The following is a 20,231-nucleotide window of genomic DNA, read 5'->3' as shown; positions in this document are numbered from 1 at the left end:
AACAGGGAATAGTAGTGGTAGGATGCGTAAGTTCCTCAGCCAATTTTTGCATAGTGAAACGCAAGGGAAGAATTTGACTTTCTCTTCAAAAATATCTTGTAAATGTGGTGCAACATGAAGACTTGCAAAGTCCTCCACATTTCGCAATCAAAGGACTATTAAAAACGTAATGTTACAATAAACGCTTATACCGAAGAGACAGTATTTTCTCACACACACTACGCATTAAAAAGATAATTTATGTCCAAACCAACGATACGTCCATTAGAAATTGTTGGTAAAATCTGGCGTCTGTAAAAACAACTGGTTCGTTTATAAAATAACTGTTTCGACTACCGACACAACTTCCTGTTTCCTTATATTTTGCACGTTACTTGCAAGTGCGCATTTTAAAATCGGAATCAGTTCCAGAAACACCTAGTGTCAAATGTAAATAAAGGAAAATCGTTATTTTATGAGTTATTTCATCAAGAAACCGAACGAGAATTTGACCAAATAGCATTTTTCCAGTGATTTAGATATTTTAACAAACAAACATTGCTGTCCGAAATTGAATTCCTCAAGTTTTTCGAGCGCACTTTAGCATTGCCACTTGCATTTTTGCGAAAAAAATGTGTATATCAACAGCAGAATTAGCGATATGCACATGTAACTGAGATAAATTTCTTCTGCTAAATGTTCTGCGTATCATCTTCGAGTGATCACGTGTACGCAGGGAAGTCACTTTCTTGGTGACATGGTAACGGATACAGACAGCTGAAAACCAACAGCAGAATCCATGGTAACGGGTAACAATAACAAAGTCCATTCCACTGAGGCAGCCCAGAGGTACAACACAGGGGTCAAAATGGACAGAAAAAGTACTTGTGAGTGCAAATCAGAATCTCATGCGATTTCAAAGCCAAAAAGTAAGTCCACCCAATCCATCAAAAAGTGTCGGTCTCAAAAGGATGCAAAAGTCACCGAGAACAATCAACTGCGGAAGAAAGCATTAGAGGACGGCAAGACGAAAGCATCAGGGGGAGCTGCAGACAAGACGGACGCTGCTAAGGACCAGGTATGCCACTGTCTAGCACACTGTTTGGCCGTAGGCTCGTGGGGGTGTCTACGAGCAGGCTTGTGATCTTGAGTACAAACACTGGCTGGATGCACCTCTTCACGCTATTCTGCGTAACTACTGTAGCCTATATCCACTTGAAGCCGCTTACTGTCCACACATCTTTCCCTTCCCGAATCTATTTTTCCTTGAGTCCTCAAAATTGTCCTACCAACCGACCTCGTGTTTTAGCTCAGATTTGCCATAAATTTCTTTTCTCTATATTTCTATTCCGCAGCTCTTCATTACTTACCCGATCTATCCATCTAGTCTCCAGCACGATTACGTAGCGCCACATTCCAGAAGCTTGGCTAAACTTAAGTATTACTAGTATTACTATGGAACAAAGGAGAATTAACAGCGTTAGCTGGGGGCTGTAGTAGCACTTCTTCCATGCAGACCAGCAAAAATAGCGCCACTTTAAGTGTAGGAACTTGCAGAATTGATCTAGTTGCGATGCGTTTATCTGTAGTGTAGCCCGATGTCTACATTAGGTTGAACTGTGACAGTTTGATTGCTAAATGGCGAAGCCAACGAATGCGAGTAGAAGCAAAATGTAATTGTGATGGGTTGATCTGTAGCGTAGCCCGAGGTCTAGACTGGGTTAGGATGTGACGGTTTGGCCGTGAATTAGCGAAGCAAACGAATACGACTGGGAAAAAAAACTACCCGGGTTCCCGGGTTCGATTCCCGGCGGAGTCAGGGATTTTCTCTGCCTCGTGATGCCTGGGTGTTGTGTGATATCCTTAGGTTAGTTAGGTTTAAGTAGTCATAAGTTCTAGGGGACTGATGACCATAGCTGTTAAGTCCCATAGTGCTCAGAGCCATTAAAAAAAAAAAACTACCTGTGGCGACAAACGGATCTGCAGCGTAGCCCAAAGGTGTGAAACAGGCTAAGTACCTAATACTTGTTTCAGAAATAAATAAACTGTGCTTCAGTTAACTGAATTTTATCAGTCCAGTACTAACAGATCCCTGCAAGCTCAGGGTCGGCTCAGAAACGCAGTAAAAATTCAGTATCCGTCTTCGTATCTGGGTGTAGTCGCCACCCATTGCATTCATCCGAGTTCCGAAAATAAACATTAAAATTAATAGGAGACGTTACAGCTTCTATAAGCTTCCTGGACTCGGGTAGGCGCGCCGGCCCCGGTTCGAATCCGCCCACCGGATTAACGACGAGGGCTGGTGTGCCGGCCAGCCTGGATGTGCTTTTTAGGCGGTTTTCCACATCCCTCTAGGTGAATACCGGGCTGGTCCCCACGTCTCGCCTCAGTTACACGACTCACAGACATCTGACCCACATCTGCACTTTTCCATTATTTACACTACACGCAGACAGATGGGGTACTCTGATTCCATCCTGGGGGGTAAGGGGTGGCGACAGGAAGGGCATCCAGCCACCTCTTCACATTAACATACCAACTCCGAATTAACCCCGCCAACCCCACGCACAATGCAGGACAAAGGCGCAAGCGATAGAATAGTATAGTTACAGCTTCTACAACCAAGGTTCCAGCCAAGTTATCCATCATGGGATAAAATGTGTCGCACTGAAGTGTGAATAAGCGCTTTAGGAAATGTGTTTCTAATCCTTTTACTTGAACAAAAACTCTGGTTACTAGTTCGGTACAGATTGAGAGTTCAGTGCACAATATAATCTTACGGCTGGTTACAATTATCTAATGAATGAGCACTGAGATACATTGTTAAGTTTGGAAATAAAGCCCAGGTCAGTCTTACTTCTATGAGGAATCGAGTCAAACAACAAACATAACCCACATTCGCAGCCTAGCTTGTCAACAAGAAGGTAGTCAGCGCATCTGTACGAGGTGCATTCAAGTTCTAAGGCCTCAGATTTTTTTTTTCTCCGGACTGGAAAGAGATAGGAACATGCGCATTGTTTTAAAATAAGGCCGCGTTCATTGTCAATACGTCCCAGAGATGGCAGCACCCTACGGCAGATGGAATTTTACCGCCAGCGGCGAGAATGAGAACTGTTTTAAATACTTAAAATGGCGACGTTTTCCTTACTTGAACTTCGTGCAATCAATCGTTTTCTGAATTTGCGTGGTGTGAAACCAATTGAAATTCATCGACAGTTGAAGGAGACATGTGGTGATGGAGTTATGGATGTGTCTTAAGTGCGTTCGTGGGTGCGACAGTTTAATGAAGGCAGAACTTCGTGTGACAACAAACCAAAACAACCTCGGGCTCGCACAAGCCGGTCTGACGACATGATCGAGAAAGTGGAGGGAATTGTTTTGGGGGATCGCCGAATGACTGTTGAACAGATCGCCTCCAGAGTTGGCATTTCTGTGGGTTCTGTGCACACGATCCTGCATAACGACCTGAAAATGCGAAAAGTGTCATCCAGGTGGGTGCCACGAATGCTGACGGACGACCACATGGCTGCCCGTGTGGCATGTTGCCAAGCAATGTTGACGCGCAACGACAGCATGAAAGGGACTTTCTTTTCGTCGGTTGTGACAATGAATGAGACGTGGATGCCATTTTTCAATCCAGAAACAAAGCGCCAGTCAGCTCAATAGAAGCACACAGATTCACCGCCACCAAAAAAATTTCGGGTAACCGCCAGTGCTGAAAAAAAATGATGGTGTCCATGTTCTGGGACAGCGAGGGCGTAATCCTTACCCATTGCGTTCCAAAGGGCACTACGGTAACAGGTGCATCCTACGAAAATGTTTTGAAGAACAAATTCCTTCCTGCACTGCAACAAAAAACGTCCGGGAATGGCTGCGCATGTGCTGTTTCACCAAGACAACGTAGCCGCACATCGAGCTAACGTTACGCAACAGTTTCTTCGTGATAACAACTTTGAAATGATTCCTCATGCTCCCTACACACCTGACCTGGCTCCTAGTGACTTTTGGCTTTTTCCAACAATGAAAGACACTCCCTGTGGCCGCACATTCACCAGCCGTGCTACTATTGCCTCAGCGATTTTCCAGTGCTCAAAACAGACTCCTAAAGAAGCCTTCGCCGCTGTCATGGAATCATGGCGTCAGCGTTGTGATAAATGTGTACGTCTGCAGGGCGATTACGTCGAGAAGTAACGCCAGTTTCATCGATTTCGGGTGGGTAGTTAATTAGAAAAAAAGTTGGAGGCCTTAGAACTTAAATGCACCTCGTACTAGCACTAAATGTCGGGTCTAGTGAAGCAGAGGATACAACCCGTCGGCATCGACCAATGACGTCAGAATTGGCTAAAGAGCATTTATGACACAGATGAAAGAGCTTACGAGACTGTTCAGAAACAAAGGAATACGACAGACAAAAAATAAAGTTGACATATATCAAGGCAAGTAGTATTTTTACATTAAGGATATCGCGTGTTTCTATCGTACACTCCTGGAAATTGAAATAAGAACACCGTGAATTCATTGTCCCAGGAAGGGGAAACTTTATTGACACATTCCTGGGGTCAGATACATCACATGATCACACTGACAGAACCACAGGCACATAGACACAGGCAACAGAGCATGCACAATGTCGGCACTAGTACAGTGTATATCCACCTTTCGCAGCAATGCAGGCTGCTATTCTCCCATGGAGACGATCGTAGAGATGCTGCATGTAGTCCTGTGGAACGGCTTGCCATGCCATTTCCACCTGGCGCCTCAGTTGGACCAGCGTTCGTGCTGGACGTGCAGACCGCGTGAGACGACGCTTCATCCAGTCCCAAACACGCTCAATGGGGGACAGATCCGGAGATCTTGCTGGCCAGGGTAGTTGACTTACACCTTCTACAGCACGTTGGGTGGCACGGGATACATGCGGACGTGCATTGTCCTGTTGGAACAGCAAGTTCCCTTGCCGGTCTAGGAATGGTAGAACGATGGGTTCGATGACGGTTTGGATGTACCATGCACTATTCAGTGTCCCCTCGACGATCACCAGAGGTGTACGGCCAGTGTAGGAGATCGCTCCCCACACCATGATGCCGGGTGTTGGCCCTGTGTGCCTCGGTCGTATGCAGTCCTGATTGTGGCGCTCACCTGCACGGCGCCAAACACGCATACGACCATCATTGGCACCAAGGCAGAAGCGACTCTCATCGCTGAAGACGACACGTCTCCATTCGTCCCTCCATTCACGCCTGTCGCGACACCACTGGAGGCGGGCTGCACGATGTTGGGGCGTGAGCGGAAGACGGCCTAACGGTGTGCGGGACCGTAGCCCAGCTTCATGGAGACGGTTGCGAGTGGTACTCGCCGATACCCCAGGAGCAACAGTGTCCCTAATTTGCTGGGAAGTGGCGGTGCGGTCCTCTACGGCACTGCGTAGGATCCTACGGTCTTGGCGTGCATCCGTGCGTCGCTGCGGTCCGGTCCCAGGTCGACGGGCACGTGCACCTTCCGCCGACCACTGGCGACAACATCGATGTACTGTGGAGACCTCACGCCCCACGTGTTGAGCAATTCGGCGGTACGTCCACCCGGCCTCCCGCATGCCCACTATACGCCCTCGCTCAAAGTCTGTCAACTGCACATACGGTTCACGTCCACGCTGTCGCGGCATGCTACCAGTGTTAAAGACTGCGATGGAGCTCCGTATGCCACGGCAAACTGGCTGACACTGACGGCGGCGGTGCACAAATGCTGCGCAGCTAGCGCCATTTGACGGCCAACACCGCAGTTCCTGGTGTGTCCGCTGTGCCGTGCGTGTGATCATTGCTTGTACAGCCCTCTCGCAGTGTCCGGAGCACGTATGGTGGGTCTGACACACCGGTGTCAATGTGTTCTTTTTTTCCATTTCCAGGAGTGTATTATTTCTGTGGAAAATAAAGGGGAAAAATTAATGAAAATATTGGTAGCATAGAATATCTCACGTCACATATGTATGGGTTGTATCTCGAACCTCATTCGAACTGTATTGGTTAACTGCAGTACGGGATACAGGTTTAGCGTACGTCGATTTCTTTGTTTTCCTTAGCATAAATATCTTGTTGTTCAGTTGAACTATATAGGTCAACTGAAGCACAGGATACAAATTTTACATGTATTGTTTCTTTCGACTCTGCTACCACTAATTGTCTGTTCTTGCGTACATAGTAGTACTACCGATGGCAGAAGGAGCTACGTACATAATATTTGTATCACATACTTCCGTTGACCTATATATATGTACACTGCTAACTAAAACGAGGAAATGGACGTACGTTACATTTGCAACCTTTACCTCAGTTGAACTACAGGAAGAGGCAATAAGACGACGCATACACAATTTGTATCCCGTACTTCACTATGGGGTACAGTTCTTTTTTTTCCGCCTTCGACGCTAATAGTATCGACTGAAAGTTATAGTTTTGATCACAGCAGTGACAATAGTATCCCATTCTTTAGTTGAGCTGTATAGCTATACACAACATTTGTATCGTGCTCTCCAGTTGACATATACAGGTAAATCTCATCAATGTTAACATATGTCGTTCTTTTCGAATAGGTAGTGTCAGTGCATAGGTCAGCTGAGGGAGGGGATACAAATTTTAGTCGTGTCGGGCGTTCCGCCTTCAATATTGGTAGCACAGATCCGAAAAAATCGTACTGGTACTAGTGCTGGGAAACGAAAGAAGAACGACATCTGCAAAATTTCTGTTACGTACTGGATTACACGAAAACATACGTAATGGCGCAATACAACAATGAAATACGTGAAAATAGTCAAGAGCAGTAAAAGAAAAAAATTGAAAACTGAACTTACCACACGGGAACTTCTTGAAAGAACCGTAGCTCGGCTCGCCTAGAAAGACGTCAACAAAAATCACATACAAAATAAGCAAAACATTTCGAAAACACACACACAAACACACACACACAAACAAACAAACACACACACACACACACACACACATACACAACACAAACACACACACACACACACACACACACACACACACACACACACACACATTCACCCCACCACCCATTCTAATGTGAAATTAACTAACATATTTCGGACGGTACATATGCTCATAACGTTTAACAAAACATTTAAACGGGCAGTTGTTTGGAGAATACTACGCCTCCGTGAATATTCGTCTAAGTGACTTTGAAGTGTGGAAATCCGGCGTTTCCCCTTCCCTACAAGAGATTTCACAGCTGACCAATAATCCTCTATACTATTTGTGCAAGCCCCTGTGGGTAATGATGTGAACTCAATATTGTGATTAACTACGAGATGTTGATAACCCCTTTCCCCTAAATCCCTATTTGAAGAAAAAACATCTGAAATTACAGTGGAAACCTCTGGAATGTGATCTTCAATTAAGCTGACCAAAACTGCCTTCCTTCGATTGGGCAGTACTTTAAACACTAATCGTCACACTCTTGACCTGAAACTACAGCCCCCAATCCCCTAATCCCACTAGAGGTTCCCCCCTGTTGTACTTCCTTTTGCCAAAATGCGACTCGTCAATTTCGACACTAACTTCCCCCCCCCCCCCCCCCCCCTCCCCAACGGCCCCATATGCGCTTATTCACACGACGTTCATGGACACACAACCACACAGTATATCTCAAACACCATAAGTACCTCATTTCCAAAATGTCTCTCAAGGCGAGATTAGATTTTTCGAACCACGTCCCTCGTGTAATGGACCACCACAACCGATCTTTGCTGTAGCACCATACGAATAAGTCGTGAGTACGGCGACGAGATACACTTGTGAGGCGCATATGTTCGCCGCACTCACGACAACGAACATACTCGGCAACGAGACCACACATTTGTAAAAGGCAAATCGTGGCCAACATGTCTACGCCCAAAGCCTCTCTCAAATCATGCATGTTCATCAGAACAGATAAATCCATACCTACAAACGAAAATGAGATGCTAAAAATTGTCCTAAAATAATAAACTAATATTCCAAATTACCTCAATATCACTAACAATTAAATTGAGTACTGAATGAATTGCAAACAACCAATTATTTAAATAAATGCACACGAAGACTGATTTGAGCAATATGTAGCGATCTCTTTTAAAATCACACTCAATTATTTTAATGTACAGTGATAGCTCTTATCCGGAACACAGTACTGTTTCATTATCTATGGCCGAAAGTGAAGACATTATTATCTATGAGTAATGTATGACGTCATTGGTCAAAGCCGACGGGTTGTATCCCCTGCTTCACTAGACCCTAAATGTCTAAAACGGTGGTGACTGTCTGTCTCTTTGAACACGCCTCTCCAAAACTACTAGACGAATTTTCATGGAATTTTTTAAGGTAATTTGATCATCGCTTCGGCCGCCGTATAGGTTACATTTCATCAAAATTCGACCACTGAGAAAAAAGATATCATGAATGAAGTTTTATCTAAAATCGCTGTAGTTGTCTGTCTGTTTGAACACGGTAACCTCTTTCGTAGGGTTTTCACAGGTAACTTGAGCATGACGTGGGATACCTTGTAGGCTTTATTTCACCAAATTCGTATCAAGGAAAAGAAAAGATACCGGTAACGTAACTGAAAGTTAATCCATACTATTATTAGAAATGCGAAAATAGCTTTGTGTCTTACGTTCTCTTGACTAAGCCGCTGAGCTGATTTCGACGAAATTTGGTATGGAGACAGCTTGACCCCTGAGGAAGGACATAGGCAACTTTCGAAAGTGTGTAGTACAAGATACATATTGATTTGAAGAATATTACGGGAATTTTGGAAAAATATTTACCTTTTGAAAGAGTTATTTGTATTGTACTGTATTGTATTAAACTGGGGACCTAGAAACGACAGGGAGGCTTCGTCCCGCCGTGGCCCTCAGTGGTTCATAACCCCACAACAGGGCACCGCCGCCCCATACCGAACCAAGGGTTATTGTGCGATTCGGCCCCCAGTCGACCCCCCTGGGACGTCTAATACCAGACGAGTGAAAACCCAAACTGAACAGTTCACGGGTATCCGACCGGGCAGCGTCGTAATTTCTCCACAATATTTCGGCAGACGTACACGCTGCCATCTTCGGGTGGTTCTTGACGAATGCTGTGCTGTTCCTCCCGGCGCCTTATATATACTAGCCGTTACCCCCTCCACCGTTCCTCTCCTGGTGTCTTCGGAGCCGCGGCGGCTACTGGAGATGGTGGGGGAAGCGGCGCCTGGGTCTGAACTGGAGTCTGCTGTCACCCTGCTGCCGCCGTCGGTAGCAGTCCTCGATCTCTGGGACCACATCTTTCTCTCCAGGCTGAGTGCAAGGTTCCAAGCCTGACTAAGTTGAAGGCCGCTGTCTTTACTAATTATATCGTCCTCTAGTCGGATTTCGATGGCCTCTTTAGTAGCGCAGCCCCAGAAGTAGGAGGATTGACAGAGTATTTTTGTTTTTTCATAGTCCATAGTATGGCCAGTCTTTATACAATGGTCAGCCACGGCTGATTTAGTGGCCTGGCGTAATTCGGTATGGCGCTTGTGTTCGCGGCACCTCTCTTCCACAGTGCGGACTTTCTCCCCAATGTATGATTTTCCGCACTGGCAGTGAATCTGATAAACGCCTTGTTTTCGAAGGCCTAAGTCATCATTCACTGAACACAGTAGAGTCAAGGTTTTTGCAGGGGGTCGGAATACACATTCACATTGTGTTTCCCCAGGACTCTACCGATTTTTCTTGAGGGCTAGTATATATAGGGCGCCGAGAGGAACAGCACAGCATTCGTCAGGAACCACCTAAAGATGGCAGCGTGTCCGTCTGCCGAAATATTGTGGAGAAATTACGACGCTACCCGGTGGGTTGCCCGAGAACTGTTCAGATTGGAAATACGCCGGAAAAACTTCAGATCGCAGCCCCAAATGTTTGCGTGGTAGAGTATTTGTGGTGTACGCGTTCGTGGAAACTGTGTTTGCGCAGCAATCGCCAACACAGTGTAACTGAGGAGGAATAAGGGGAACCAGCCCGCATTCGTCGATGTAGATGGAAAACCGCCTTAAAAACCATCCACAGACTGGCCGACACACAGCACCTCGACACTAATCCGCCGGGCGGATTCGTGCCGGGGACCGGCACGCCTTCCCGTTCGGGAAGCAGCGCGTTAGACCGCGCGGCTAGCCAGGTGGTTAAGAGTTACTTTTGATCTACATCATTTTTGTGAAAATGCTTTAACTCACTGATCCAGTCAGTAATCTATACTTCCACTCTGTTTGTAGGATAATGTACACTGTATACATCGTACAGCTACTTCAGTAGCATGATGCAATGACGAACGCTCCTACCCATGCCCCTCTGTACGCACTGCTCGGCAACAACGCTGCATTTACCGATGTAGCGTGCGTTGGAACAGCTAGGGAGGTGAAGAGTGGGCACACACATCACGAGTTATGCTTAGCCGAAGTGGCAGACACGCGACAGCAGCTAATGTTATTGCACGAACATCTCGTTTAGATCGGGTGTTCCGCCGGTGGTCCGTGTCTTCCCAACACGATGTTTCGACGCTGTAACCTGACGTCTTTATCAAGTGTTCCCTGAAACAGTCTCAGAGAATACCTGATGAAGACGTCGACTTACGGCCTCGAAATACGTTGTTGGGTGGAAGCGGACCACCGTCAGAACACCCGAACACAACGAGATGAAAACGAATCGCCCAGAAAGCCCAAGAGATTACAGTAGCTTACTTACTAGCCGCCACTCATCACAGCAAAACTACCGATATGCAAGCGCAGCTGTCAGGAACAGTTAGAGCATTGCAAGTATGTAGAATGGGTTGCTGCCACGGTACGGGCAGCTGTATTCCGTACCAGAGACCAAAGGATTACGCCCCGTAAAGTGACGCGGCGAAGGAGATCTTGTGCTGCGCGAATGTGGCGCCGCCGGTTCTACATCTACATCTACATGGATACTCTGCAAATCACATTTAAGTGCCTGGCAGAGGGGTCATTGTAGCACTTTCACAATTCTCTATTATTCCAATCTCGTATAGCGCGCGGAAAGAATGAACACTTATATCTTTCCGTACGAGCTCTGATTTCCCTTATTTTATGGTGGTGATCGTTTCTTCCTATGTAGGTCGGTGTCAACAAAATATTTTCGCATTCGGAGGAGAAAGCTGGTGATTGGAATTTCGTAAGAAGATTCCGTCGCAACGAAAAACGCCTTTCTTTTAATGATTTCCATCCCAAATTCTGTATCATTTCCGTAACACTCTGCCCCATATTTCGCGATAATACAAAACGTGCTGCCTTTCTTTCAACTTTTTCGATGTACTCCGTCAGTAATATCTGGTAAGGATCCCAAACCGCGCAGCAGTATTCTAAAAGAGGACGGACAAGCGTAGTGTAGGCATTCTCCTTAGTAGGTACTGCACATTTTCTAAGTGTCCTACCAATAAAATGCAACCTTTGGTTAGCCTTCCCCACAACATTTTCTATGTGTTCTTTCCAGATTAAGTTGTTCGTAATTGTAATACCTAGGTATGTTGTTGAATTTACGGCTTTTAGATTAGACTGATTTACCGTGTAACCGAAGTTTAATGAGTTCCTTTTAGCACTCATGTGGATGACCCCACACTTTTCGTTATTTAGAGTCAACTGCCACTTTTCGCACGATTCAGATATTTTTTCTAAATCTTATTGCAGTTTGTTTTGATCTTCTGATGACTTTATTAGTCGATAAACGACAGCGTCATCTGCAGAAAACCGAAGACAGCTGCTCAGATTGTCTCTCCAATCGTTTATACAGATAAGGAACAGCAAAGGGCCTATAACACTACCTTGGGAAACGTCAGAAATCACTCCTGTTTTATTCGATGACTTTCCGTCAGTTACGACGAACTGTGACCTCTGTGACAGGACATCGCAAATTCAGTCACATAACTGAGGCGATACTCCATAAGCACGCTATTTCACTACGAGCCGCTTGTGTGGTACAGTCTCAAAAGGCTTCCGGAAATCCAGGAATACGGAATCGATCTGAAATACCTGGTCAATAGCACTCAGCACTTCATGTGAATATAGAGCTAGTTGTGTTTCGTAGGAATGATGTTTTCTAAACCCATGTTGACTGTGTGTCAATAGACCGTTTGCTTCGAGGTAATTCATAATGTTCGAACACAATATATGTTCCAGAATCCTGCTGCATATCGACGTTAACGATATAGGCCTGTAATTTTAGTGGATTACTCCTACTACCTTGAATACTGGTGTAGCTTGCTTAGCTTTCCAGTCTTTGGGTACGGATCTATCGTCGAGCGAACGGTTGTATGTGATTGTTAAGTATGGAGCTAATGCATCAGTGAGTGAGTAAACAGTCTCGTTCTCTGAGTCGGTGGTCACAGCACACATCATCACAATGTTTAATGGAACCCGACTGTGTTTTTTGGGGTCCATAATAAACATCACGCTTAGCCCTCAGACGTTAGAAACAGTACAGCACATTGTGGTGGTCCACTCGTGATTTGTCTCCTACTCTTTGCATTACAAATTGAGCAATGCCATCGCTGTGCTGTTGTCATGCCTGTGACAGACGGCGACGGCGAGGGCGGAAGGACGTTTGGCCGAGGTGGAGGCGCAGCTGCAGGCGCTGCAGGAGAGCTACCGCCAGAAACAGTGGCGCCACTTCCGGTACCTGCTGCCGGGCGCGGCCGCCGCCGCCGGTCTGGGCCCGGAGTCCGACCTGGCAGCCGCCGCCATCGTCTCTCTGAGGGACCAGGTGGACGCCCTCCAGAACACGCTCCAGGTACGCAGCACTCGCCACTCCGGATGCTGTGATCAGGACAATTCAAAATCAATTTAATGCACAGCGATACGGCGATAACGTTTACAGAGAACGTACTAGGATGGTGCATTAAGTGCGTAGCGTTTTTCTTTTGCACGTTGGCATTCCGGTCGATGTGAGTTTATATATCGATTGGCATTTCTTATTTATGGCCATCGGCCATGCCGCAGTGGTTACACCGGTTCCCATCAGGTCATTGAACTTAAGCGACGTCCGGCTGGGCTAGCACTTGGATGGGTGACCATCCGGTCTGCAAGAGTTTTTGGCAAGCGGGATGCACTCGGCCTTTGTGAGGTAAACAGAGGAGCTACATGACTGAGTAGCAGCGGCTCCGGTCTCGTAAACTGACATACGGCTGGGAGAGCGGTGTGCTAACCGCACAGTCCTCCACATCTGTATCTACATCTACATCTACATACATACTCCGGAATCCACCATACGGTGCGTGGCGGAGGGTATCTCGTACCACAATTAACATCTTCTCTCCACGTTCCACTCCCAAACAGAACGAGGGAAAATGACTTCCTATATGCCTCTGTACGAGTCCTAATCTCTCTTATCTTATCTTTGTGGTCTTTCCGCGAAATGTAAGTTGGCGGAAGTAAACTTGTACTGCAGTCAGCCTCAAATGCTGGTTCTCTAAATTTCCTCAGTAGCGATTCACGAAAAGAACGCCTCCTTTCCTCCAGAGACTCCCACCCGAGTTCCTGAAGCATTTCCGCAACACTCGCGTGATGATCAAACCTACCAGTAACAAATCTAGCAGCCCGCCTCTGAATTGCTTCTATGTACTCCCTCAATCCGACCTGATAGGGATCCCAAACCCTCGAGCAGTACTCAAGAATAGGTCGTCTTAGTATTTTATAAGCGGTCTCCTTTACAGATGAACCACATCTTCCCAAAATTTTACCAATGAACCGAAGAGGACTATCCGCCTTCTCCACAATTGCCATTACATGATTGTCCCACTTCATATCGCTCTGCAATGTTACGCCCATTGTGTCAAGCGCTACACTACTAATGGAGTATTCAAACATTACAGGATTCTTTTTCCTATTCATCTGCATTAATTTACATTTATCTTTATTTAGAGTTAGCTGCCATTCTTTACAGCAATCACAAACCCTGTCCAAGTCATCTTGTATCCTCCTACAGTCACTCAACGACGACCCCTTTCCGTACACCACAGCATCATCAGCAAACAGCCGCACATTGCTATCCACCCTATCCAAAAGATCTTTTATGTAGACAGAAAACAATAGCGGACCTACCACACTTCCATGGGGCACTCCAGATGATACCCTCACCTCCGATGAACACTCACCATCGAGGACAATGTACTGGATTCTATTACTTAAGAAGTCTTCGAGTCACTCACATATCTGGGAATCAATCCCATATGCTCGTACCTTAATTAGGAGTCTGCAGTGGGGCACTGAGTCAAACGCTTTCCGGAAGTGACAGCTGTGGGCTGAGGATGACACGGCGGCCAGTCGGTACCTTTGGGCCTTCAAGGCCTGGGGCGGAGCTCAGTTTAGTTTTTTATTTATAGCTCGCTATTGCTATTTGTGTTTACATGTTGTCATTTTGTCATCTGGAAGTAGTGGGGACCGCGCAGTATGAGGCGCCTTGTCACGGTCCATGCGGCTCCCCCCATCGAAGGTTCCAATCCTCCCTCGGGCAGGGGTGAGTGTGTTGTCCATAGCGTAAGTAAGTTTAAGTTAGATTAAGTAGTGTGTAGGCTTAAGGACCGATGACCTCAGCAGTTTGGTTCCATAAGACCTTACCACAAAGTTTTTGGAGGTAGTGAGTGGAGCTGTGGATGCTAGAAAATAGAAGGCCAAGAGGAGAAATCGGAACATTTCCGACATATTCTTTGTTTGAGTTCAAAAGAGGGATGACAGCAGCGCAGGCAGCCAGAAACATTTGTACCGTGTATCGGGATAATGCCATTGGCCAGAGTTGGTCAGAGCAATGCAAGAAAATGGTTTTTTCGTCTTAAGGAGGATCGTTTTAACATTTGTGACTCTTCATATGTTCAGGAAGACTTTCTGGAACTTCCCGGCAAATTAAAACCGTGTGCCGCACCGAGACTCGAACTCGGGGCCTTGGCCTTTCGCGGGTAAGTGCTCTACCAACGGAGCTACCCAAGCTCGACTCACGCCCCGTCCTCACAGCTTTACTTCTGCCAGTACCTCGTCTCCTACCTTCCAAACTTCACAGAAGTTTCATATCAGCCGCACACTCCGCTGCAGAGTGAAAATCTCACTCTGGAAATATCCACCAGGCTGTGGCTAAGCCATGTCTCCGTAATATCCTTTCTTTCAGGAGTGCTAGTTTTGCAAGTTTCGCAGGAGAGTTTGGAAGGTAGGAGACGAGGTACTGGCAGAAGTAAAGCTGTGAGGACGGGGCGTGAGTCGTGCTTAGGTAGCACAGGTGGTAGAGCAGTTGCCCACGAAAGGCAAAGGTCCCGCGTTCGAGTCTCGGTCCGGCACACAGATTTAATCTGTCGGTAAGTTTCGTATCAGCGCAACTCCGCTGCAGAGTGAAAATCTCATTCTGGAAGACTTTCTGGGTTTTATGAAGATCGTTTAAACGCATGAATCCAAAGTGACCCACGTCAGTGTACTCGAGAACCGTAAAATGTGATCATTCCACCATCGCCCGACATTTCCAAGCAATGGGTATTGCATGCTCTGAGCAAAAATCACACAAATCAGCTTGTGGCCATATGTGCATCTCTGCCTGCTCGTCATCAACTGCCTCGAGAACAACGCTGACCATTCCTATCCCGTATCCTTACTGGTGACGAGAAATGGTATATTTATGCTACCATAGGGAAAAGAAAGGAATGGTTGAGCCCAAACACAGCAGCAACTTCCCGTACAAAAACGTGCGCGCATCTGGTCGAACAGTGAAGGTGTTGTTTACTACGAGCTACTTCCTGAGGTATAACCGCCTCTGCTGACATTTATTGTCAACAACTGAGACATCTTGCAGACGCAGCCCAAGAACAGCGACAAGGGAGACTGCGTGAATCGATGTTACTTCACGATATTCTCGTCCGCATCCTGCTAGACTCACAAAAGACTCCATACAGGAGTAGGGTTGCGAAGTCATTCAGCACCCACCACGCTCAACTGATCTTGCGCCCTCAAAGTTTTACCTTGTCCGATCTCTGTCGAATAGACCCCCTTTCCGGACGAAAATGCGCTCCGAACATGGCTGGATGAGTTCTTCGCATCAAAATCGAATGATTTCTACAGTCGTGGAGTCGAAAAGTTATCCCAGCCTTGACAGAGAGTTCTAAACAGTGAAGGAGAATATACTATTGACGCATAAAGTCTCAGCTATTTGTGTCTATTGTAGTGATTAAATTTATGGAAAAACGCTACGAACTTGTGCACCTACATAATAAAAGAACTTCAATATTTCATCACTGAGCTGTTTCAACAAACATTAACTGGAAATACTTGAGCAAAGACTAACGCCACACCGTGGCACTGATACCACGTATTACATATTTCAGCAAGATGGAGCATCACCAATTGGTGTCTGGAGATTCACACATTTACAACTGACATCTTCCAAATCGTTGGATCGGCTATATTGGACATTACGGTGCTGAGTTCCGCTCTTTTCAATCTGATACCCACACACCAACGGATTTCTTTATAACTACATATACACTGAAGAGCCAACGACACTGGTACACCATCCTAATATAGTGTAGGGCCCCCGCGAGCACGCAGAAGTGCCGCAACACGACGTGGCATGGACTCGTCTAACGTCTGAAGTAGTGCTGGAGGGAACTGACACCATGAATCCTTCAGGGCTGTCCATAAATCCGTAAGAGTACGAAGAAGTGGAGATCTCTTCTGAACAGCACAGTGCAAGGCATCCCAGATATGCTCAATAAAGTTCATGTCTGGAGAATTTGGCTGCCAGCGGTAGTGCTTTAACTCAGAAGAGTGTTCCTGTAGCCACTCTGTAGCAATTCTGGACGTGTAGGGCGTCGCATTGTCCTGTTAGAATTGCCCAAGTCCGTCGGAATGCACAATGCACATGAATGGATGTAGGTGGTCAGACAGGATGCTTACGTACGTGTCACCTGTCAGAGTCGTGTATCTAGATGTACCAGGGGTCCCATATCACTCCAGCTGCAAGCACCGCACACCGTTACAGAGCCTCCACCAGTTTGAACAGTCACCTGCTGACATGCAGGGTCCATGGATTCATGAGGTTGTCTTCATAACCGTACACGTCGATCCGCTTGATACAATTTGAAATGAGACTCATCCCACCAGGCAAAATGTCTCCAGTCATCAACAGGCGAGGCGTAAAGCTTTGTGTCGTGCAGTCATGAAGGGTATACGAGTTGGCCTTCGGCTCCAAAAGCTCATATCGATGATGTTTCGTTGAATGGTTCGCACGCTGACACTTGTTGATGGTCCAGCATTGAAATCTCCAGCAATTTGCGGAAGGGTTGTACTTCTGTCACGTTTTCAGCTCTCTTCAGTTGTTGTTGGTCCCGTTCTTGCAGTATCTTTTAACTTTGCATTGATGTCAGAGATATGATGTTTCATCGAATTCCTGATGTTCACGGTACACTCGTGAAATGGTCATATGGTAAAATCCCCACTTCATCGCTACCTTGGAGATGCTGTGTCCAATCGCTCATGCACCAACTAAAGCACCACGTTCAAACTCATGATAACCTTCAATTGTAGCAGCAGTAGCCCATGTAAAAACTGAGGCTGACACTTGTTGTCATATATAGGCGTTGCCGACCACAGCGCCGTATTCTGCCTGTTTACATATCTTTGTATTTGAATACGCATGCCTGTACCAGTTTCTTTGGCGCTTCAGTGTTCATACATATTGCACAAACCACCGTGCGGTGCACGACGGAGGATACCACATACCACTACTAGTCAGTTCCTTCCCTTTTTCAGTCGCAAATACAGTCAGGAAAAAATTACAGTCTAAAAGCCTCCGTACGACCCCTGATTTCTTGTATCTTCTCTCGTGGTCCTTACACGAAATGTACCTTGGCGGCAGTACCATCGATCTGCAGTCCACCTAGAATGCCTGTTCTCAAAATTTCATCAATAGTGCCTCTTGCAAACAGTGTCGTCTTGTGAGGTAATCGGAGAGTTGTGGCGCCCTGAAAATACTCTAATTCGGAGTTGGCGTGGCCGCACAGGCTGCTCGGCAAGCCGGAGCTCGTCAGCAACCGCGTGGTGCCAAACATTAGCTGGAGCAAGGGTGGTAGCCCCAGCGCGTGGTCCAGGCCAACCATGTGGCTGGGAATTCCATGTTGACACGGTGTCGATGAATGGGCTTTGTTCCAATGAAGGAAATTTGTATGTCGGGAGTGCCAGAGATGGCGGACTTTGTGATACCATAATGGCAGACATTTCACTGTTTGAAACACACCGTTTAATTCCTCTATTGGGTTTTGTGTAATTTACCAAGCCGCCAACCAGGTAATTATTATGATTATATGACCGTGTGCTTAATGGATGAAAGGCTATCGGTTTTTCTGCTGTGGTTTCGGGGGTATTTCAACCGAGTGCGCCTGTTTAGCAACTGAATAGTATAATGACTGAAAGTTTGTCTATTATTAAGGACGATAAAGGTTGCGATGTACAAACTGATACATATTTTCTACGAACACACAATTTCTGACACAGTTGCTACCTTCGCCTTACACGTCTAATTACGGTTTCAATCTACACTCCTGGAAATGGAAAAAAGAACACATTAACACCGGCGTGTCAGACCCACCATACTTGCTCCGGACACTGCGAGAGGGCTGTACAAGCAATGATCACACGCACGGCACAGCGGACACACCAGGAACCGCGGTGTTGGCCGTCGAATGGCGCTAGCTGCGCAGCATTTGTGCATCGCCGCCGTCAGTGTCAGCCAGTTTGCCGTGGCATACGGAGCTCCATCGCAGTCTGGTAGCATGCCGCGACAGCGTGGACGTGAACCGTATGTGCAGTTGACGGACTTTGAGCGAGGGCGTATAGTGGGCATGCGGGACGCCGGGTGGACGTACCGCCGAATTGCTCAACACGTGGGGCGTGAGGTCTCCACAGTACATCGACGTTGTCGCCAGTGGTCGGCGGAAGGTGCACGTGCCCGTCGACCTGGGACCGGACCGCAGCGACGCACGGATGCACGCCAAGACCGTAGGATCCTACGCAGTGCCGTAGGGGACCGCACCCCCACTTCCCAGCAAATTAGGGACACTGTTGCTCCTGGGGTATCGGCGAGGACCATTTGCAACTGTCTCCATGAAGCTGGGCTACGGTCGCGTACACCGTTAGGCCGTCTTCCGCTCACGCCCCAACATCGTGCAGCCCGCCTCCAGTGGTGTCGCGACAGGCGTGAATGGAGGGACGAATGGAGACGTGTCGTCTTCAGCGATAAGAGTCGCTTCTGCCTTGGTGCCAATGATGGTCGTATGCGTGTTTGGCGCCGTGCAGGTGAGCGCCACAACCAGGACTGCATACGACCGAGGCACACAGGGCCAACACCCGGCATCATGGTGTGGGGAGCGATTTCCTACACTGGCCGTACACCTCTAGTGATCGTCGAGGGGACACTGAATAGTGCACGGTACATCCAAACCGTCATCGAACCCATCGTTCTACCATTCCTAGACCGGCAAGGGAACTTGCTGTTCCAACAGGATAATGCACGTCCGCATGTATCCCGTGCCACCCAACGTGCTCTAGAAGGTGTAAGTCAACTACCCTGGCCAGCAAGATCTCCGGATCTGTCCCCCATTGAGCATGTTTGGGACTGGATGAAGCATCGTCTCACGCGGTCTGCACGTCCAGCACGAACGCTGGTCCAACTGAGGCGCCAGGTGGAAATGGCATGGCAAGCCGTTCCACAGGACTACATCCAGCATCTCTACGATCGTCTCCATGCGAGAATAGCAGCCTGCATTGCTGCGAAAGGTGGATATACACTGTACTAGTGCCGACATTGTGCATGCTCTGTTGCCTGTGTCTATGTGCCTGTGGTTCTGTCATTGTGATCATGTGATGTATCTGGCCCCAGGAATGTGTCAATAAAGTTTCCCCTTCCTGGGACAATGAATTCACGGTGTTCTTATTTCAATTTCCACGAGTGTATTTATTGGTTACTGATTTTCAGTACTTAGTCACACGCAATGCTGATGGTTAACATTCACAACAATCCTCACTGCAATCCATACTTGTTGCTGGCCGACGCGGTTGACGCGAAACACGTAATCCGGCACTTGTCACTTTCTGTTTCATATCACTCGCGAATCGGTATCAGTGAGGGTCAACCCCACGACGATCAGGGGGACGTGCTCACTTGTCACACTCAGCTGAATTTTACCGTTTACAACTCACTCGACCACCATTCT

The 20,231-nt window shown here is 47.1% G+C and overlaps 1 protein-coding gene across 1 annotated transcript in view; it reads left to right on the top strand.

Moving 5' to 3' along the window:
• Window positions 1-847: 847 nt before the first annotated feature.
• LOC126267847 (myosin-7B-like) overlaps window positions 848-20,231 on the top strand; it is a 127,204-nt gene continuing 107,820 nt past the window's right edge. The window contains exons 1-2 of the mRNA XM_049973155.1: window positions 848-1,057; window positions 12,566-12,778. Coding sequence (XP_049829112.1) covers window positions 848-1,057; window positions 12,566-12,778 — 423 coding nt within the window. The remainder of the gene's footprint in view (window positions 1,058-12,565; window positions 12,779-20,231) is intronic.

The sequence above is a fragment of the Schistocerca gregaria genome, chromosome 4 (assembly GCF_023897955.1).
Source record: "Schistocerca gregaria isolate iqSchGreg1 chromosome 4, iqSchGreg1.2, whole genome shotgun sequence".
Taxonomy (NCBI): domain Eukaryota; kingdom Metazoa; phylum Arthropoda; class Insecta; order Orthoptera; family Acrididae; genus Schistocerca; species Schistocerca gregaria.
Note: the sequence above shows the minus strand (reverse complement) of the source record. Positions and strands in the feature narration are given on the sequence as shown.